This window comes from Pteronotus mesoamericanus, unplaced genomic scaffold (genome assembly GCF_021234165.1).
Source record: "Pteronotus mesoamericanus isolate MK-2021 breed Mesoamerican mustached bat unplaced genomic scaffold, CSHL_Meso_final contig_1, whole genome shotgun sequence".
In the NCBI taxonomy this organism is placed as follows: Eukaryota; Metazoa; Chordata; class Mammalia; order Chiroptera; family Mormoopidae; genus Pteronotus; species Pteronotus mesoamericanus.
The window spans coordinates 3,803,418-3,825,083 of NW_026554998.1; the positions used below are offsets into that span (position 1 = coordinate 3,803,418).

The following is a 21,666-nucleotide window of genomic DNA, read 5'->3' on the forward strand; positions in this document are numbered from 1 at the left end:
CCTCCCACTGGCCTCAAGTCTGGCCAGTGGCCTCGGCCCCAGCCAGCCCTTCTGACAAGCCTGTCGGGCTGGTTGAGCTTCCTCAAAGATGGCTGCCGTCACAGGTCACTCACTCTGGGGACCAGGGAGAGCCAGCAGGGAGCGCTGTCCCTCAGCCCCAGCCCCCAAAGCAGCTCCCGAGGGCTATGGAGTCTCTGGGGCACCCCTTGGGCTGGGTCCCCCGGTGACCCTGCAGGCTTGCTCACCAGGGAAAGGCACGTGCTGCCCGACCGCGGCCTTGGTCTCTCCCTTGGTGTCGTGGGCTGGAAGCCCTCGCCCAGCAGGCTGTGCCCGGTCGTGAGGGAGGGGCCCTGTTCACAGACGCTGACCCTGGGGCGGAGCTGGGGCAAGGGGCGGGGATGGCCCACCCCCCAGTCCTGGTGAAGAACACCGGCTCCGCCAGCAACTGCCTGTGGGGAGCCTCAGGTGTGGCGTCTGTAAAACAGGGGTGTGCATGTGTGCGAGCGTGTGTGCACATGTGCCCTGCTTGGGGGTCGTGAGAGCCTGAGCGCTGAGGCCAGGCCGGAGGCAGGCCTCGCGGCCAAGGTCCTCCCCGCGGCCTCTGCAGGGCAGCAGAGGCAGCGCTCAGCACCCGGCAGCCGCCCCCTGTCCCCCGCCGGCCCCTCCCCGCCGGGCTTCACTTTCCCCGCCTGTGTAATGGCGGCCGGGCTTCCCAGCGGCCCTCACTGTTCGGCCTGACCCAGAGGGCACGGGCCAGCAGCAGGGAGAAGGGCGAGCCGCTCTGCGTCAAGGCCACCGGGCGCCCGGCCAGGGGACAGCTGGCCCGAAGCCGTGTCCTGGGCCTGGCTCCGCCCTGCGCGGTGCCTCTTTGACCAGCGCGCTGAGGAGCTCGCGCCGACCTGCTGACCTCTCCGGCGGCACCAGGCCCAGCACGGGCCCGGAAGGGTCTTGGCGGCTGAGGGGCTCTCCAGGAGGACCGCGTCACCCACGGGGGTCAGGCTGCGCGCCTGGGCGGGGCTTGGGACGGAAGAGCGCAGCAGGAGGGGACCGGGCCCAGAGGCTGCGCTCGCGCCCTGCCGCCACCCTCCCGCGTCGCGGGGCTCTGGGGGCGATGGCTTCCTCCTGAGCCTCAGTTCCCTCCTCGTCCGATCGGCCGAGCTGGCCTCCCAGGAGGCGAGGCGGCCCGCCCCAGCCTGGCCCGGGAACGAGTGCCCGACTGCCCTGGGCCGCAGGGGTGCGTCGGACCCTGTCTGTCCTCGACGCCTCCAGCCCAGACTTGCCTCCCAGCTCCGGCCGTCCCTCTCCCTGCAGCACCCTTCCCTGCCGCCTTCTAACTGCTACTCATCCTGCTTCAGGTGCCTCCTCCTCCAGGAAGCCAACCCTGACCACCTTCCATCCCAGCCTGGCACGGGGCTCCGTGTTTAGCAGGAAGATAGCTGGGTCCTGGCTTGGCCACACTCTGGCAGTGTGGCCTTGGGCAAGTGACCCACGTCTCTCTCTGTAACACAGGGATAGCAGCCACACCGCGCTGGCCGGGGGCGGTGCCACGACGATGCAAAAAGCTCAGCCGAGCGCCCGGAACAGCGAGCACCCCCACGGGGCAGGACTGCCCACGGAGCGCCGGGCCTGTGCGGGCGCCGCCTGCCGACGGAGGCCCCAGGCCGAGGGGGCTGCAGAGCCCAGCTGGCCACCCTGGGAAAGACCCCACTGGCTGTGTGTGGACCCTGCTGCCGCCCCCTCCGGAGCCTCCAGGAGTCAACAGCCCAGGCACATCCGGGAGGAGGGTGGACGGGGCCTGGACAGGCAGGTCTGTTGGGGCAGGTCCGTTTGTTCCCACGGCACCAGCTCTGGCTGGCCAGCAGCGCGGCGGGGGCGGGGGGGGCCTGCCCACGCACCCTGACCTGCCAGGCTGGGCTGGGCCCCTCCTGGGCTCCATAACATCAGGGTGCGCCTGCCAGGCTGGGTCAGCCACCTAGAGGGGCCTCTGTGTCCCTCTGTCCGCCCCCCAGCCTCTGGGCCCTTGGTAGCCTGTTGCTGAGAGCTTCGGCCACTCCCGGCTCCCGCCCGCGGGGGCGGGGTCCGAAGCCCAGGCAGGCCAGAGGAGACTGCGGGCCAGACCAGGTGCGCCCTCCGGCCAGGGACAGGTGTCCCATGCAGGTGGCGCCTGCCTCGTCCCAGGGGGGTGTTCTGAGACCTCCGGGCTGCTGTGAGCAGGCCAGGCTCCCCTCCCAGCTTGAGGGCCCTGGGCCACCTGCAGCACCAGCCCCCACTGCGCGGACTGAGGGGCTGCGGCTCAGGAGGGACGGGCCTGCTGGGTCAGCGGGTGCTCAGCCACCAACACCGGGCCCCAGTCCACCCTGGCCAGCAGTACTCGGGCCGGCGCCTGGCACAGCCGGGGCCCAGCACCCCCCAGGCCCCCGACGTCCAGCTGGGTCCCGGGCAGCCGACGCTGCAGGACCCTCCACGGGCACCCTTGCTGACCCCACAGCCGGAGACGCAGGCCCAGGCTGCTGTGCGTGGCCAGGTCTGGGGCCCCAGGCCGCCCTCCCGCACAGGGCACGGGCACAGCAGCAGGGCGGGACCACCGAGCCCAGGGCGCAGCTTGGGGGGCCGAGGCCTGGAGGCCGCCCTGCTGGCAGAAGGCTGCCCCAGACCGCGACCCCAGCGGCCTGCTGTCCCCAGCACAGGGCCCTGGACGCTGGCCGGCGCTGGACCCAGAGCTCAGGCCTCGTGTTCCCACCAGCAGCGGACGCCAGGCTCGCCCCGCCCCAGTCCCCCCGGGCTGGGGACAGGACAGGCAGCCCTGGGCTCTCCCTCCTGCTGGCCACTGCAGCCCCCGATGGCCTTCGGGTGGAGGTAGGTGGGCGGGGGCTAAGGGTCTGCAGCCTCCGGCCCGAGGACTGCCGGGCAAGGCCGGTGCTGCGGGCTCTCTGCTGCCCGGGGCTGCCCCCTGCAGGCCCTGCCAGCGCCTGGGGGAGAGGACAGCACCAAGGGGCGGCCCCTGCGCTGTCCCCACCCCGGGGGGGGCATCAAGGCCATCTCCACGCCCCCTCTGGCCTTAGCATCCCCCGCTCCCCCCATAACAACCAGGTGCGTGCCCGCACCGCCCGCGGAAGAGGCCAGGCCGGCACCGGGTCACCCCTGCTCGGGGGCCCGGGGAAGAACCGGCCGAGGGAGTGCTCGGGCCCAGGGCCGCGCACCCCTGGGGCCGGAGGCTACGTGTGCGCCCAGTCTCCCCGAGGCCGCAGGGCCCGAGCCGCACATGCGTGCCCTCACAGGGACACACCGTGAGCTCCCGTGGGCACACGCACAGCCCCACCCGCGGCACATGCTCGCACTCTTGGGGCACGCTCGCGGCACGCTCGCGCGGCAGCCCGGGGCCGCCTGGCTCTCCTTCAGGCCGGTCCCTGGACGGGCGGCCACCGCTGCCCTGAGAGCGCGGGAGACCGCCGCCCCCGCCCCCCTGCCGTCTGCCCCCCAGCCCGGCCCGCGTGCTGCTCTGCAAGGGCCCCAGCCCGGCCGCCTCCCCGCTCAGCCACCGGCAGCGGCAGGGGGTGGGAGAGGCCCCTCCTCGCTCCCGCCACCCTGGAATGCGCTGACCCTAGCTCCCAGCCTAATCCCAGCGGGGCGCCCGTGGGGCCGCTGACGGGCCGCGGAGCCCACCGCTGAGCCGGCTGGAGCAGGGCGCCAAGAAAGGCTGGAGTGAGGCAGGGCAGGGCGGGGTGGGGCCCAGGCTTGCGGCCCCTGGGGGTCAGGCAGGCCCCCGGAAGGCCAGTGCTGGGCGGGTAAGCCCGTCTCCCTTCCCCCACCTCACTGGACCAAATGGGAGGGTTTGGGTCCTTGGGGGCAGAGGCTGGGCTGGGCCGGGCCTGCCTCGGGGCGTCCTTCCTGCAGGAATGGGGAGCAGCTGTGTTCCTAGGTGTCTGAGGACCTTGAGCAGTGAAGCGTGAGAGCCAGGCGGGCCCTGAGGAAACGGGCGGGGCCGGGCGGCGCCCTCCCTGGTGCCCGAATGGGGCGCCCGCTGAGATCGGAGAGGCCCGGGAGGGGGGTCCCAGCGGGGCAGGGAGGGGCGGGGGGAGCAGCGAGCCTGTCTGCGTGGGGGCGGGGCCCGGCCTCCATCCCAGGCTGCGCTGCCCTCCCGCAGACGTCGCGAGCAGGATGGCACGGCAGGTGGGGGAGGCCTGGCTTGCGGGGCAGGAAGTAGGGCCAGGGCAGGGACCCCCGGTCCCCTGGGCTCCTTCCCCGCAGAGCTGCCCTCTCATCAGACCCTGGGCCGAGAGCCCGCCCCCCTCAGGGAGGGACCACGGCTCCCAGGGCGGCCGGGTGGACGGCGGCGGACGGCCGGCCTCCTCACCCCGGCCTCCGTTGCCACCCCCATCTGCCTGCAGTTTGAAGCCTTCTGTGCAGAGGGCCTGGCCCCGGGCTGGAGGCTGCTGGTGCAGGGACACGCGGACGCTGGAGAGGACAAGTAAGGGACAGCAGCCTCCCCGGGGCTCCTCCCTGGCTTCGGGTGGGGTCGCTCCCCCGCTGTCGGCCGCTCTCCCCACCCTAGGACGTCCCCAGGTTTGAGATCCACTTCCTGTCGCAGACGGGGGACACCGCCCTCCACACCCAGCCCCGCTTCGCCAGCGCCACCGTGGTGGGCGATGCCTTCCAGGGCGGCCGCTGGGGCCCGGAGGAGGTGTCCAGCGTCTTCCCGCTGGCGCTGGGGGAGCCCTTCGAGGTGAGGGGGCCGGAGGCCTGTGCAGGGCCAGGAGGCCCGGCTTGGCGCCCATGGCAGCGGTGTCCCTGGGTCCCAGCTGCACCACTGCCCCCATCTGGGGCCCGGGGGGCCGTCTGCAGGTGAAGGGGCCAGCGCACGTCTCCGGACGGGCGGGTACAGTGAGAGGGCCGCCCCGCCCCAGCTGCCGGACACCCCCAGGGGGGGAGGGGGGCCTGAGCAACAGGGCTCTGTGCGGGGAGGGACCCTCGGGCCCAGCTGGCTGTGCTCACGGGACTCAGAGGGCCCCCCGCCCCCCGCCCGCCCCACGCAGGTGGAGGTCGGCCCAGACGCTCAGCGCTCCCACTCCAAGGGGTGGGCGCCAGGGGCTGCGGTTCGCCCACCGCCACAGGCCGCCGGCCCCCGCCGCCCGGGGGCAGGTGCTGAGCGGCCATGGCCGGCCCGGTGGAGCTGGCCAGGAGGGGCCTGGGCTGACCCCCCGCCCCCGCCCCCCGCCGCCTCCCCGCCTCAGGGTCTCTGCTTGTGCAGGGACCCCAGCAGCCCCGAGGGGCCGTCGGCTTGGTCCCCCCGCCGCCCCCTGTGCTGGGTGCAGCTGGAGCTGAGCTGGGCCTGAGCTGAGCCGTGTCCGGCTGCTGGCAGGGGGGGCGCCGCTGAGCTGTGCCCGACGTCCCCGGAGCGAGCACGGCCGTGGACCATCCTGCGTCCGGTAGGGCCGCCCGGGGCGGGGCGGGGGGGTTCCTGGGCCCCTCCCCAGCTCCACATTCAATAAAGTCTGAGCAGAGTGCAGGGCCTGGCTGCCGTGAGGGGGGCGGAGAGCGGTGTCAGGGGCAGCGGAGGAGGGGGGTGGCTCCCGGCCGGGCCGGAGGTCCAGCCGGCCACCGCCAGGATGCTGGGCTCACGCCCCCAGACAGCCGCCCCTCCGCGCCCTCCGCGCCTGCTTCCTGCGGATGGGGGGGCGGCTCCTTCCTGTTTCTCCTCTCGCACCTGGAAACGGGACGTGCTCCTCTCCTGCGCCCCCGAGCGCGGCGGCGGGAGGGGCGACTGGGCGGCAGGGAGGCCTGAGGGCCAGACCGGGGACCGCGGGCAGTGCTGGGGGTCTCCCTGCCCTGGTTTCCGGCCACAGCTTGTCCGTCACTTCCCTACCGTCTATCACGTCTACCTACCTGTCACCTATTACACCTACGTATCCCCTGTTACATCCATCATATCCATCTGCCGTCTGGCCATCTTAATTAAGTGGCGCTGTCCCAGCTTAGGGCGAGGCCTGACAGGCGTGGCCTTTCGAAGGAGTTATTTGGGAAGGGCAGGAGGTCAGCGGCGGCTCCGGCAGGCGGGCGGAGTGGGCAGGCCCAGCTGTGCAGCCGGCTGCCCGGCCGGAGCCTCAGCTCCTCGGCCCGTGGGTGCTGCGGGCGAGCCTGACTTCCGGGGGCAGCTGGAGCCCCCTGCTCATCGGCAACAGCGAGGCTCGAGTGCGTCGACTCAGACCAACCGCTGGACACAGCCGACGCTGTCATGATGTCACCTGCGTGGGACTTCAGGCCACACACGGATCTGGCCCAAACCTCTTGCCCTCTGAGATTTCATAGATGGGGAGACTGAGGCTGGGTGGGGGAGGAACGCTGCAAGGTGGGGCTTTGCGGGGGAGGGCCTGTCGAGCCCCCTGGGCACCGGAGCCGGACAGAGGGGGGCCCACGGCGCCCCCACCCCCAGGTGAGACAATGGCGGCCCCAGCCTCCAGCCGCGAGGCTTCCTTCCTGTCTCCACTCCCGTCCCGCCTCCTTCGGTGGGTCTGGCCGTCTGTCAAGGGTGGGGGGGCTGGCCACAGATGCTGTGGACTGGGCGCTGGGCCCTGGGAAGCGCCAGGCGGCGGAAGGGGTGACCCCCCAGGGGACCACCCTGGCCTGGCTCTGCGGTCCGGCCGGGCTGCCCCCTGCCCTGGGTGGGCGGCTGCACTCGGAGCACCGGGCCCTGCTCACCGCTCTGGGCCTCAGTTTCCTTCAGACAAAGGCCCCTCCGGAGGAGTACTCCCTCCAGACGCACAGATGCCGGGCTTTCTTTTCTTGGAGGGCTGGGCGTGGGGGGGCCGAGCCTGGGGACAGCCTGAGGCATCGGGTCGGAGGTGCTGGCTGTCTCTGAATTTGCCCGTGCCGTCTCCCGAGAACGGAGCAAGGCGCGGAGCGCCCTCGCCCCACGGACGTCAGCCCGTTCGGAGCAGTCGAGGGGCTTGTCTGGGGTTGTTGCGCCAACCGGGGGAGGAGCCAAACACTTTGGGTCTGACAGGCTTCATGCGGGCACCCTGGGCCCTCGGTGCTGGCCCTGGGCGGAGCCGACTCCGAGGCAGCCCCCTGTCTGCCCCGGGAGACAAGCTGCTATGGGTGCGTCAGACCCTGGGGGCCCCCGATCCCGTCTCCTTGGGCCTCCATCTCCCCACCCATGAAACGGCGTGCAGGGCACTGCGGCCTCAGAGTGGAACCCCTCCCAGATACCTGCCGCCCTCGCACACGGCGCGGGCGCCTTTCTGGCCATCTGTGCTGCGCCCCTGCTCAGCTTCACAGCCTGTGGCCAGAACTTCCAGCTGGCTGCTCAGCTCTGACGACACCTCCTCCAGGAAGCCTTCCCTGCACCCCCACCCCTGCCATGCTGCCTCGCTGGGGGCCGGGGAGCAGCTCTGCCCCGGCCCTGCTGCCCCAGAGCATGCTCCCCTCTGGGAATGTTGGCTGAGGGAACTGCTGAGGAAATACAGGAGTGATCAGCTCAGGGGAAATCACTTAGAGCCTTGAACAGGCTAGAGGCGCGCCCCTCCCAACAGGGGCCATGGGGCTGTGGGGGCTTCTAGGGCACCCCCCTCCCTGGATGCCTGGTTCCTGCACTGAGAGGCGAGAATGAACCCAACCCCTCCTGCTGCGGCATCGCCGGGCCCGCGTTCCCCGGCTCAGCCTGCCTCCCCAGCCCTGGCGCACAAGGAGCCGCCGCAGCCTCCGGCCTGCTCGCTGCTCGGGCTTCTCCTGGACGCTCGCATCCCTGGCTGTGCTTATTTATTCTCCATCCCTGTGGTAATCGCGGTTCACAGATTCACCTGCTCGCAGGCTTGCCGGCTCCCTCCCCCGCGGGTCGGCCGGCTCCGGAACAGTGCCAGCCACCTGTGTGCTCGCCCCCGGATTCCCCAGACCTGGCACATCCGAGACACAAAGAGCCTCTGTTAAATTAACAAATGAATAGCAGCCCCTGCTTGAACCCTGCGAGGGACGGGCAGCTCACCACCGACCTCGGCCGCCCATCTCCCTGCTGCCCGGAGGCAAACCCGAGTCGGTCGGCCTCCATCCCCTCCGCCCCCTGACTCCTGTCCCTCCCCTGCGCCGTCACGGCGCCCCCGGGAGGAGCTCAAACAGCCCCGGACACCCTGCAGAGACCCAAAGACGTCAGCAGGGTGCTGTGCTCCCACCCCGGGGGCTCGGGGAGGTCACCAGGGCGGCCCTGGCCCTGGCAAACCTCCCGGAGGACGTCTGGTGCAGGGGTGGAGCAGACACCGGGCCAGGCATGTGCAAGGAGGCCGTCACCCCTGGAGGGTCAAGTCCACAGGCTCCTAAACCACCAACCGGCCTGAGGTGCCAGGCCCTCACCTGGATGGTCCAGGTGAGGGCTCACAGGCCAGCGGGCCACAGGACCAAGTGAGGCCGGCGAGCGCAGGGCAATAGGGGTGGGTGTAGCCTGTGGCTAACAGGAAGGCACAGGCCCCGTTGCGCTCAGCTATGCACAGGGAAAGCGGGGTTCAGAGCAGGAAGGTCTTCTCATTTTAAAAAATGTGAAGTTAACGTGCTGATACCTGTGTCTTTTTAAAAAAGATTTTACTTATATTATTTATAGATGGCGGGGAAGGGAGGGAGAAAGAGGAGAGAAACATCCATGTGTGGTTGCCTCTGGCGCGCCCCCTACTGGGGACCTGGCCCGCAACCCAGGCCTGCGCCCTGACTGGGAATGGAACCCGCCACCTTTTGGTTCGCAGGCCGCCGCTCAGTCCACGGAGCCCCACCAGCTGGGGTTGATACCTGTGTCTTTAAATACCAGCTACTATCATAAGACCTAAACGAGGTACCTCCAGGGACGACTGGTTGGAGACCTCTGCTCTAAACCCAACTTTTGCCCTGTTTTGTCCCACCGGAAGAAAGGTCATCGATTACCCCAGGGTGGGGGTGCCTTCCCGGTGCCCCACATTCCAGGCCCTACCTCAAGCCTCTTGGGCCGTGAGGAACAGTCTGACCAGCAGAGGGCGCTCCAGATGTGGTTTTCCTTGACCTTCACCCTGGGTTCTGGCGCCAGGGCAGGGTGGCATTTTGTTTCCACCCAACGACATCCGGGGTGCATGTGTGAGTCGGGGGGACAGAAGCTGAGCCGGGAGGGCCAGGCAAGGCCACCCCCACCTGCCTTCCTTACTGCAGAGCCCAGCACCCGGCACCGAGTAAAACGATGGGATGAATAAACGCCACATGGACTTGAGCAGAATACAACTTTCCTGAGCCTCAGCTTCCAGTCCTGTGAGGTGGGAGGCCGTGAGGAGCACACAGCACCTGGCAAGCACAGCGGGGCGAGGTCCACGTGCGCCCCCCGCCCCCCGCCACCAAGGCCCCCGGGGCCAGGCCAGGGCTCCCCACCCGGCCCGCGGGCATCTCCAGCCTGCCTGGTCCCCCGCGCCACCCCCGGGCCAGGACCCCCGCGTCGGCTCGCCGATTCCTGCTTCGGGTGGAGGGCCCCACGCACGCAGGGGCTGCCGGGGGCTTGGCGCTGCGCTCCGAGCGTGTCTCAGACGGACCCGGGAGGTCTCTGCCGCCCGGGGAGCGAGCTTGGCTGGAACGGCAGACGCACGGCTGCCTCTGACCCCCGGGACAGCGCGCATAGCGAGGGCCATGGCCCCCAGGTGCCGCCTGTGTGGGTGCCGCCGGCACGGGCCTGGCAGGGGCCTGCGGCCCATCCCAGGAGGCTCCCGCGGTGGCCAACGCAGCTCAGCGCCGGCCAGGCTGGCCGCCTCGGTGGACCAGGAAGAGGGGAGGGGGCGCTTGGCCTCCCCCGGCCACTCCCAGAAAAATTCAGAAAAGCTGGCGGCCAGGGCTGCGGCCGGGGGGACCGAGCGTGGGGCTTGAGAGCCCTTCTTCAACCCGGACGTTACTTCCCCGCCACTCTTTTGTCATGAGAAACGTCAGAGGCCGGGGAGAGCTGAAACAGTCCCCAGTGAACCGCCCCCGCCAGTCGGGACGAGGGGACGAGGAGCTGTCTTTTCAGCACCAAGCAGCCGTCCACGCCGCCGCCCAGCCCAGGGCGCCCAGGCCCTAGGTGCTCCCGGCGCAGGACGCAAGGCCAGCCAGGCACAGGGGCGGGTGACCCGGGGGCGGGGGGCCTGGGGAGGAGCCCACGGGGCACGAGCAGGCAGGCGGCTGGGTGGGCACGGGGGGTCCTCTCACCTGGGGCGCTTACAAGAGGGTCGCGTCCTCTCTGCAGGCTGGAGTGCGGCCTCCTCCCTTGGGGACACCTTCTTGGATGAGGCCCGAAGGCTTCCCTCCTCTCCTGTGCTCCCAAGCCCCAATCGCGCTGGGGTTTGGGGTCAAAATGGAGGCTCTGCGCCCCCAGCTGGCACCTCTTCTCTGCAGGGCACCCCAGGTCCCAACTGGCAGCCCCATGCACCACGATGCCACGCGGGAACCCAGTGCCCTGGTCCCCGCTGTTGGGGCGGGGGGAGGAGGCCCCTCGAGCCTGCCCGAGCCCCCAGCCCTGGTCCTCCCAGGCCACGGGCCTCCCCCCAGAGCCGGGCACCGTGGCCCCTGCCGCCGAGGTCTCCAGGTGGCTGCAGGCTTGGCTGCTCGCTCCTCGCTCTTCTCCGAAGGAGGTCTTGGCTGCAGACATGGTTTTTGGTTTTGTTTTGTATTGTGTTTTAAGATTTTATTTATTGTTAGAGAGGGGAAGGGAGGGAAAGAGGGGGAGAGAAACATCCCTGTGTGGTAGCATCTCACACGCCCCGCCCTGGGGACCTGGCCCGCAACCCAGGCCTGTGCCCTGACTGGGAATTGAACCCGCGACCCTGTGGTTCACGGGCCGGTGCTCAGTCCACTGAGCCGCACCAGCCAGGACTACAAAAATGGGTTTTCTAAGCACGACTCCAGGGGGACTTTGGCCGCCGCGGCTGGAGCGTGGTCAGTCCCTCTGGGCCCCGGGGGAGCAGGGAGAGGAAGTGGGCAGAGCCAGTGGATGCACGGCATCCAGGCCGAGGGAGCCCGGGGGACACCTGGAAGGACCCCGAGTACCCTGGCCAGCTGCCTGGAACATCCCGGAACTTGGAGAGGGGCTGCCTCCTTCCTGTGCCCCATGGGGGGCAGCTCAGAGGGCGGGAGTGGGGGGTGCCCCGTCACTGCCAACAGGCACGGCGCCCCAGGATGCGGAGACCGCAGGCCGGCGGTGGCCCGAGGGCCCTGGACACAGCCCCTCCTTCCCTCGACTGCTGCCCACTCTCCGCCCGGCCCACCCCTGCCCACCCGCCAGCCAGCCATTCAGAGCCCGCTGGCCCGGGACCGGGTCCAGCCCGAGGGACAAAGCTGCAGCCGGGTCCTGGGCCCGGCAGACCCTGACGGCGGTTGGCTCTGCCGCCTCGCGGGGCCCCTCGCCATGGTTACGGCCCACCCGCAGTCCTGCTGAGAGGCGGGCATTGTGTGGGCGCCAGAGCGCGGCGGGCGCCCAGGAGCCCCGGTGGGCACAATGGCCTCGGCGTGCCTTTGCCGTGGACCGGGAGCCGAGCCCTTTCCCACGCTCCGGCCCCGCTGCCGCCCTGGGGAGGGGCGCGGCCTGGCTTTGGCGGACGGGGAACCAAGGCCCGGAGAAGGCATGCATCCCGGGGTCACGACCCCCTGGGACCAGGGTCGGGGCAGGGCTCTCGGCAACCAGACATCGGGTGGGGGCATCTGCACCATGCGGACCGCGCTGGGCCGTGGGTGCGCACACACCGAGCGGCAGCGGCGGCCTCCCCAGCGCCCTCCCGCCCTGCGCCCCCGGCCCAGCCGACGGGGGAGCAGGCCCCAGGCTCGCATCCCCTGACCGCCCTGCCCCAGCGCCCCCTCAGCTCCCCGCCGGGCACGAATCTCCCCTGCCAAGTGTCACCCCCCTTAATCCCTCCCTCCGGCGGAAGGGACAGTTGCCCCTGTCCAGCGCCCACCAGCTTCTCTTTGGAGACTTGCCCCTTCCCTGCAGGGCATGGTCTTGGGGTGCAGACGGTCCTGGGCTCTGCCCGCCCACCTCAGAGGCTGAAGGGCTGAGGGTCTTCCGGCTGGACCCTCGTCACTGCAGGGACGAACCAAGGACAGGCGGTCTGGCGTCATTGGTGGGGTCACGAACGAAGGTACAAGGACAGGGCTGTTGCTGGCACCTGCTGGCCCGTGGCCACCACACAGTCACCCTCAAAGGCAGAGACAATGACAACAATGATGAAGGCAGCAGAGAAAAACCACACACACACACACACACACACACACACACACACACACGGGACAACAGCGGGTGGGCCGGCGGCTGACCTCCGAGACCAGGGGGGCAGCGGGGGCGGAGTCCCGAGTGTTCGCAGCGCTGAACGAATCCAGCCACGCGCCCTCCAGCCACGAAGGTGAAGGGCAGCCACTCCCCGATGCGAAGAGCTGAATCTGCTGCTGGCCGACCTGGCTCCCAGTGAACCCTCACGGAAGCACTCAGGCCGCAGAGAAGCGACACGGGACAGGGACGCGGGTCTGGGGGAGGAGAGGACCAGGGGCCGCCGCCGAGACAGCTTTGAGGGAGAACAAAGCTGGAGGCGTGACAGGACCCCATTGCAAATCTCCCCCAACGCCACGGGGATCACGGGGGTGTTGTGTTGGCACAAGGCGGGCACACCGATCGGTGGAGCGGAGCTGAGAGTCGGGAACTCGGCCTTGTGTTCCTGGATTTTTGACAAAATGTACCAGGACGATTCAGTGGAGAAAGGACAGGTTTTTCAACGAACGGTGCTGGGACCACTGGGCATCATAAAACCCAGCGATGCAACCTCGCGTCATACGCTGGAACGAGTGCCCAGTGCACCCGGGAAAGCCGTGCAAGAGCCAGGGCCGCGCGACACCTGCAAGAAACCGCAGGGGCACCTCCGTGGCTGTGGGTTCAACATGACCGCAAAAGCACAACCCGTAAACCAGTGGACAGACTGGAAGTCGGCTTTGATAACAGCCTCTCTTCGAATGACACCCTTAAGGAAATGAAAAGACAGGCCGCAGGCTGGGAGGCACTGTTTGCAGAGCACAGGCCTGGGACAGGGCCCGTGCCCAGAGCGAGGGAGGGGCACGTTCAGGAAGAAGGCCACCTCGCTCACCGCGGGCCACCGGCTTGCGCAGACAGCGCGTCCGGAGGGTAACTCAGCTGCTGGCGGGCACGTGAAAACACGCTCAACGTCATTAGTCCTTCGGGACACGCGAACCAAAGCCACGTGAGATATGGCGTGACCCACGAGGGGGTGGCGAGCATCAGGAAGGCAGTTACCGGCGCAAAGGAGGAGGCAGGGGAGCCGGAGCCGCATCGCAAAGGGCGCATCTCGTGCGGCCCGGCCTCCCCGCCCGCGGGGCCTCCCCGAGAGGACTGAGGATGAGCGTCTACGGACAGGCGTGTTCGCGGCAGTAGTTCCATGACAGCCCTGAACAGGACACAGTCCAGGTGTCCCTCCCCGAGGACAGAGGCAATGCGGGCCCCCCACCCAATGGGACACCAGCCGGCCACGAGAGGGGCGGCACCGAGGGACGCGCCCAGGGCTCCGCGCTGCGCGAGTCCACCGCGCCCCGTGCGGGAGTTCAGACCGGCGGACGCACAGACAGAAGGCGGGCCGGCGGGGGCCGGGGCGGGCGGGCTCAGGGACCCCGGGCTGCGGCGACGGCTGCGCCACCTGCAAGGTCGCCAGAAGTCGCTTCCAGGGGGCACGTGACGCCTGATGCTCATTTCACCTCGACAAAGTCATTTTAAAAATTGTTTTTGTGGCGCTATTGCATTGTATCTGCATTTGTTGTGCTGTTTATTGTGTCAAAAAAAGAAATACATGGCTGTGAATCTAGCAACCATTGTATAGGGCTTTCACGCTGAAAACTACGGAACACTGAAGACAGACACCAAAAAGGCCCAAAGGCACGGGGAGACATGCCACGTTCACGGACTAGGAGGCTCGACAGTGAGGAGGCCCGTTCCCCAAAACTGGTGTCCAGCGTCAACGCGACGCCCGTGACAGTCCCAGCGAGACCTTCTGCGGACGTGGCGAGATGGTGCCAGGGCGTCCGTGCAAAGGCCAAGGAACTTGAAGAAGAAAGCGGGAGAAGCGGCCGTCCCCAGCTGCAAGCTGCGTTGGGGGCCGCAGGCCCCTGCGTGGCCTGTGTGGCTGTGACCACGAGGCGATGGAGCCGAAGGGAGGACCCAGGAAAAGTGAAGCCAGAGCCAGAGCCAGACCCCAGGCGCGCCGGCCGGCAGGTCGAAGCCTGAGCCGAGGCTGCCCCCTGGTGGGAGGTGCTGGGAGCAGGCGAGCCGGGCCCTGGAGCCCTGCTGCTGGCCCAATACCCGTCCCCAGAGGCAGCCGGCTCCAAGGGCCAGTTCCTCCTGTCCCCTTGTGCACGGCAGCAGGGCCGCAGGGACCCCCTGGCCGGCGGGAGAGGAGCCCCACCCCTGGAGCGGGGAAGCCCTGGGGCCCACTCCCAGCTGCAGGCTGGGCTCAGGGTCTGGCCAGAATCTAAGGGTCCGGGACGGCACCCTGCCCGGGACAGAGCCAAGAGCCCGGCACAGGCTCCGGGCAGGGGCCTCCCCGGAGACACGTGACTTTGGGCAAAGCCGCGGCCTCGGTGGGCCTCAGTTTCCTCCCCCGTAAAGCTGCAATAGCTGCGGAACCTGCTCCTTTGAATGGTGCCGGCTCCTTGGTGAGCACCGGCCAGGGGCGGTGGTCTGAGAGCTTGAAATGTGGTCAGTCCCAGTGGGGATGCGTCATGAGTGTAAAATTGCACAGGACTTCTAAGGCCCACTGCCGGAAAAACCCAACCCAGAAAGTAAGCTATTGTACAAACCATTTTATACAATTCACAAGTTGCAATGACAATATTTTGAATGTATTGGATGAAATATGTTATTAAAATTAATTTTACCTCTTGCCTTTTTTTTTTAAGGCAATTGCCAGAAAATGTAAAGCTACCACACAGCTCAAAGGCTGTGGGCACAGCCAGAGGCCCCGGCGACCGGCAGCCCTGGGTGAGCTGGCGCTCCCGGCCCAAAGAGCCGCGCTGGGCAGGATGGGCCGGGCGTGACCGCGGGGGTCGCTGTCCCCGCCTGGGGGCAGTGCGGCCGGGCCGGGTCCCCGCCGGCCGAGATGGAGGGCTGCGGGCCGCCGGACGCGGGTGGGGCCCGGTCACGGGCCGGGTGTGGCGGGGACCACACGTGCACACAGGTCAGCATCTGCGCCCAGAGGCTGCACGCTGTCCTCTGTCTGCCTCCGGGACCTGCGTGAGCTCTCACCCGCCATGTGGGCTCCCCACGCCCAGGGATAGCCACCGTGGCCGCCGAGGCCTTGCAGGCGTCACTGCGCCCTGAGGGCAGGAGCCAGCAGAAAGGGCCCGGTCGGCAGCTGGGTCAGGACACTGTCCCAGGCCTCTGTCGCCTCCAGGGGCTGGGCAGGCAACGCAGAGGGGACGGCCAGGCAGGTGCCCTGCCGGCAGGAAGTGACTGCGGAGGGCAGCCCCGCCCACAGGCTCCCACCTCCGATTCCCTGCGAACCCTCGGTGCCACTGGACGCGTGGTGGCCTGCCCACCGCTCAGCTGCTCCCCCGCAGGGCCCTCGGGGCCCCCAGCCCAGGAAGTCAGTGAGAGCAGCGAGGAAGGCGCGTGGCCAGGCCCTGGGAGCCCGGTGTCCAGCTCTGACCACGAGGACACGGGGCCTGGGCCGGGGGCTCCAGGGGCCTCCGACCTGCTCTCAGGCGGCAGCCCCGGGGCCGGGAGCTGGGGGCTCAGGCAGCCTGTCCGGCTCTGGTGTCCCCCGGCCTCAGGGGGCCCCAGGCACGTGGGCTCATTAGCAGGAGAGGAGGCCGTGCTGGCCTGGGTGGGGGCTGGAGTGGACGGCGGGGCTGCTGACTTCTCCTCGGCTGCAGGCAGGGGTCCCCACCTCTCAGGAGGGTGCGAGGGTCTGGGGCAGCAGAACGGCTTTGTCTCAGGTCGGTTTCCTTTGGATCATGGCCTTGAGGCCGGCCCCTCTGGGGCCATCAGATCTGGCTTCTGGCGGGAGCCCAGGGCCACAGCTGGAGCAGGTGGCCTCGGGCTTTCCGCCGCCCCGGCAGGTAAGGAAGCAGCAGCCCGGGCGCAAAACACCCAGCGCTCCCCGGCTGCGGCCTCCGCGGCGGGAGCCCCGCCGGAGGGGAAGCGGCCCCGAAGCGAGAGGACACGTTCCGGGGAGACCCCCTGGGCTCCCCCCACAGGCGCTGCTGCCCAGGGCGGGGCGCTCCCGGGCAGCGCAGGGTCGAGGCCGCGGCCGGGCTGGGTGTTTTTCCTCAGCGCTGGGTTTTTCCTCTCTCCCCCCTCCTGCCAACACGAAGGCGCCCACACCACGCGCCCCGCCGCCCCCCCGCCGTGCACTGGCCGTCCACGACGAGCCCGTCCCGCCGGCTCCCCGCTTGTCCGCCGTCGCTGGCCTGCGGGCCAGGCGTCCACCGTGCCCGCCCGCCTCCGGCACTGCCTCGCGCCGGGCTGGTAGTTTCTGCAGTCCGGGCCTCCTGCCGGAGCCCAGGGCCCCGCTCGGAGGGACGGGTACCTGGGGAGGGCCCGAGTCGGGTGCCGTAGAAGGTTCGGGAAGCTGGCCTCGGGGGCGGTGCACCTGGAAAATGGGACCGATAGCCCGTGCTGTGGCAGACTCCGCTCAGCCTGAGCCTTCACAAGCGTCCGCGATGAGGCCTGAGGTTCCCCCCAGCAAGCCGTCCCCGCCATGAGCCCCACTTCCTGGAGACCTGTCTGCAGCCAGCCTTCTCTTTGCGGTGTGATGCCCGCGGACAGGCGCCCGGGCTCGGGCACACGGGCTGAGGCCAGGGCAGGGCGCACACGGGCTCACACAGAGGTGAGACCGTTAGCAGGATGCCCCTTGGGGGGCGGCCACAGGGAAAATGACCCACTGGGCGCCTTCCTGGGAGCAAACACAAGCCCCTGCCGCCCCCCACCCCGAGGCTGGGCAGGCCCCCGGGGAAGCCCCCGTTCGCCTGCCGCCGCCGAGCCGCCCGCCCTGCCCCCTCAGGCCGCCCCTGCCCCGCCCCCTTCCCACAGCACTGAGATCTGTGCTCTGGGAAGCCTTTCTGGAACATTTTAGAACCAAAACATTTTCAACCAAACCTTTTAGAAGCCTGGCCCACTCTCAAAGCCGGCCTCTCTGAAACCCGACGCTCTGAAACCCGCTTTTTGAATCTGGGCCTCAACATTTTGAAACCAAAATATTCTGGAAATGTACTGAAAGTAAGATAGCGCCCGTGATGGAAGAAAACCAGCTGAAAATGGCTTCCCGCTCCATCGGACTGCGCAGACCTCCCCGTTCGTGGAATCACGGCTCGCGGGAAGGCCACCCTGCCCGAGCCGACTCTCGGCCGGAGCTCCCGGGAGGAGGGCGCCCCCGGGGCGCTTGCCTGCTCCGCGGGGACACCCTGCAGCCTCCAACGGGGTGGCATCCGATCGGGGAGGAGGCTTAACCCTCCGCGCCGAGCGCTCTCAGCCCGACCTTCTGTCCCCGGGGTCAGCGAGGGCCTGCGGGAGGCCAGGGTGCCTTCGGGCGGTACCTTCCTGCACAGACACCCTGGGCTGGCGCGGGCAGCGGGCGGGCGGGCGGTGGCGTCCCTGGGCCTGTGTCCCGCTGCGCTCCGCCTTTGTCACCCGCTAAGGTTCCCCATCTCCACCCAGCGCCTGTGTGCCCTAAGGGCACAGTGGCCACCGGCCCGGTTACCATGAGAACGGGGAGGCGCCAGGCACCCCAGCCTGGTGGCCGCGTGGCCCGGGGCACATCTCCCGAGGCCTGTGTGTGCCAGGGGCGTCTTCTCCCCACACAGGGAGCGAGGGGGCTGTCTCCCCCGAGGGGCCGCGCTTGGAAGGGACTGGGTCCGCCCGCGGGGCAGGGACCACAGGGTACCCCTCCCAGTGGGCGCAAGGACAGCTGTCAGCCAAGTCGTCATCACTGCGGGTGACAAGTGGGGAGCAGAGTCGATGGCAGAGTGCCTCCTCGGTGCTCCTCTCTCGCGACATCCTCTGTAAGCATTTTTGGCAATAAAAATTGGAATTCAGTTCTGTAAAAAAGTTAAACAGAGAATTACCATGAGATCCCGAAATTCCGCTTCTGGGTCTCCACCCAAAAGAACAGAAAGCAGCCCATCTGACAAGAAAAGGGGAAAAGAGAACCGGAAGCAGGGCTGAGGTGCACGCGCGCGCACCCACACCCACGCTCCCAGCGGCGCGGTTCGGGGCGGGCGCAGCCCCGGGGGCCACGGACCGGTGGGCGGACAGCGGCTGCGCACGCGCACAGAGTGTCGCCCGGCCAGACACGGGAGGGCACACGCGGCGCTGACAGGAGGGGCCTGGGGGGTCCCGTTCGCAGAGGCAGAGAGGCAGGGCCCGCACCTGGGGCGGGGGGCGGGGAGGGACGGTTTGATGGGGACAGTCTCCGTCTGGGGAGACGAGGGAGTTCTGGAGGCGACGGTGGAGATCTCGGTACAATGTGAGGATGCGCAACGTCACTGAACTGTACGTCCAAAAACGGGCGAGATGGTGCGCTTTATGTCGTGTACATTTCAGCACAATTTTAAAAAGAATCAAAGTTCATGCCAATCAACACCAGCACCGCCCCTGCCCCGCAGCTCGTCCAAGAAAGTGAACTCACAAGGCCGACTTGTTTCTTTTTTTCTTGTGAGAAGCCCTTTTTCCTAAACAGGAAGGGCAACCATCTAATGACAGAGCAAACAGCTTTATTTTCATCATTATTATTACTGGGTGGAAGAAGCGTTTTAAAGACCCCTGCTCCAAGTTTGCTTAAAAAACGATCTCTAGCCCAGGGCACAGGCCCCGAGGCCGACCTCGCTGCCCGGTGGCCTCTGGCTCCCTGGGCCGGGCGGGGCTGGGCACCGGGCAGGGCCCGCAGGGGCGAGCAGCCGCACGCAGCAGCTGCCCCGCCACTGCCCGGGAAGGCGATGCCCTAAGTAAGGCGTCCCCCCTGCCCCGGGCGCTGGTCCCCTCTCCAGGGCCCGAGGGAATTCTCGTGCCCCCGCCTCTGCTGACCCAGGTAGGGCCCTCGCCGCCCCGCCCCCGCCCTCGGAAGCTCCTGAAGCATCTCAGGCGGAACGCTGCCCAGGAGCCGGCGCGGCGGCGTGTCTGCTGCACTGCCCGATGCCTTGGAAGGCACGCAGGGAGGGCAGGGACAGCGCCTAAACTTCCCTCACGCCAGCACTTGGAGGGGCTGGCTGACCACCGCGCGGGGGCCGGTCATTTCACCGACGGCAGAGATGAAAGCACAGGAAACCATGCGGCCCAGAAGCCCGGTTCCCCGGCCGCCCTCCCCGGGCCTGCTCTCTCAGCGCCCCGAGCGGGGTCCTTCGTCCACGTGACGACGGGTTACCACGCTATAGAAGGAACCGGGGGCAGGGAGAGAACCTGCTCACAGGCCAGCCTGCAAAGCCCGGGGGCACCTGGCTGACCGGCCGGCCGGCGCCCCCGCCCGCCTCTTGTTTGTAAAGCTTGGCGGTGCCCCGGCTCAGGTCTGAGCCTCCGCATGGCCAGCGCCACGCACCAGGAGGGCACGGGCGCCCAGGCTCCAGCTCCAAGTCCTGGTCGGACGCGCCCCAGGCCCCGGGCCGAGCTGCCGGTTTGCGCAGGCGCCGGCAGAGGGCCTGGCAGGGCGAGGGGCCGCCTGCGAAGCCGCAGCGTGCTGACGAGGGGCCCCGGCCTCAGGAGCGAGACCCTCTGCGCTGAGGGCGTGGCCGCTCTCCGTCACTGGGACACCGGCCCTGCAGGACTGGGGACCGGGGCGGTGGTTGGAAGGTGCAGGAGGCCAGTCCTCAGGGTTCAAGGCCAGACACCGAGCTCAGATGCGCTGAAGCGCTCAAGCCCCGGGCACGTTCCGGCCACGCCCGCAGGGCTCGGGCATGGGCTCCGGGCACTCTGGGCCCCCGCCTGCCCTCACGGTGCGGCCGGCCTCGGCGTGGCTCTCAGTGGTGGCACCACCCAGGGCACTGGGGCTAAGGGCCAGCAGCCCAGGCCGGGTGCCACGACCTGCTCGGCTCTCCGGGGCCCGGAGTGCAGGGTGGGCCGACCTGTGGAGGGAGGGCAAGTGTAGGCAGAAGCAGCAGGCGCCTGCCGGAGCCGCCGGTCCAGGCCCCCCCCAACCCGGGGAGACATGCGCAAGTGTCTCCATCATAGGTCTAGGCTGGTCAGCTGCGCCCCTTTGTGCTTTTAGGTTTGGAGTGTGGGGCGGGCAGGAGAGGACACGCAGCTCACAAATGAATGAGCCACAGCTGCCGGGGCACTGGCTCGGGGCAGCGGGCCCCCTCTGCCTGCGTGACATCTGGGAGCTTGTCTGGTGCTCGGCAGGGCAGGGCTCCCAGGGAGAACAGACCGTCCCGAGCCGCCTGCCAAGAGTGGCACTCCACCCCTCTGAGCGGCCCTCCGGTCCGAGCGGGGAGGGCACACGCAGGAGAGAGCCCCGCGGAGACCCGCCTTCCTCCCAGGGCACGGAAGGCCCCCCCACGGAGGGCTGCAGGGGTGGGGGACGCGGCGCCCTCTCTCTGGGCGGGGCCGGGACCCAGCGGCACTAAGGGAGGGAGGACCCAGGGCGGGGGGCGGGGGAAACAGAGGCGCTCTTCTCCTCTGGGACGAGGACGGACGCTGGCTTCCCGGGGACAGGGCAAGATGCCCTCGCGGGCCACAGACGACACGGCGCTGAGAAAGCGTCCGAAGTCACAGGAGGGAGCTGAGGCCCAGCGACCTCGGAGCCCGGAACTGGCCCCCAGCGGTCGCCTCACTGAAAACACGTGAGGACGACGCGGCCCCCGGGTTCCCGGGCCCGGGGGGAGGCTCTCGGAAACCACCCTCCTCTCGTTCGTTCGTTCGCTCCCTCACACAACCAACAGTCACCGCGTGCCCACGGCGCGCCAGGCCTTGCCCCCCACCCGGGAAAAGTGGGACAGAGGCTCACACCGGAGTCGGGGCTCACTGCCCACACCTGCGGATTCCACTAGAACAAACCCCACAGCTCCGGCCCTGGAGCCTCAGTGGGCTCCGTGCGCGCGTGAAACGGAGCTGCACGGGCAGGCAGGCCACACTCCTCAGGGCACCCGCCCTGCTCGGTCCCTCCCCCCAGCCCTGCGCTCCTAGCTGGACAGCTCCCGCGCTGCCCCGTGTGGGGCTCTGACTGCCCCCGGGGGGCGGAGCCGAGTGAAAGCCCCGCCCTCGCCAGGCTGTGGGTGCCGGGCGCAGGGCGCACCAACCGCACTGCAGAGAGAAGGGAGGCCCTCGCCAAAAACAAACTTAAAATGAGTGAGAGTAGAAATTCCTTCACAAGAGATGATGAAGGCCCTAGGCACCTAAACGTTCATTAGGAGCTATGAGTGGACACACTGTATCCATACACAAAAAAGTAGATACGCTGTATCAACACACGAGAAAGGAGATACACTGTATCAATGCATGAGAAAGTCTAACAGCCCCTTTCAGAGCTGGGAGCAGGGCAGTGTAACACCCACACACCAGAACTGCTCTAAACACCTGCGGGAGGTGCAAAACGCACAGCCCCAAGGCCGAGGTGCAAGTCCAGGGCAGCCACATCCTGTCTCAGGCTGCGACAGGCGCCGTGCCCGGGTGGCCCTGATGGGCAGCGATGACACACAAGGGCATCCTGTAGCACAAACCACGGCAGTGAT

General features: G+C 68.7%; 1 protein-coding gene across 1 annotated transcript; it reads left to right on the top strand.

Annotated features, from left to right (window-relative positions):
* The first annotated feature begins 1,552 nt into the window (after window positions 1–1,552).
* On the top strand, window positions 1,553–19,720 carry GRIFIN (galectin-related inter-fiber protein). Its single transcript, XM_054566924.1, is given in 14 exon segments — window positions 1,553–1,807; window positions 2,258–2,524; window positions 2,683–2,856; window positions 2,957–3,090; window positions 3,482–3,554; window positions 3,624–3,702; window positions 4,249–4,468; window positions 4,564–4,723; window positions 5,034–5,074; window positions 5,076–5,164; window positions 15,280–15,366; window positions 15,568–15,945; window positions 15,998–16,068; window positions 19,529–19,720. Coding segments are annotated over 14 exon segments (2,220 nt in total).
* The last annotated feature ends 1,946 nt before the right edge of the window (window positions 19,721–21,666 follow it).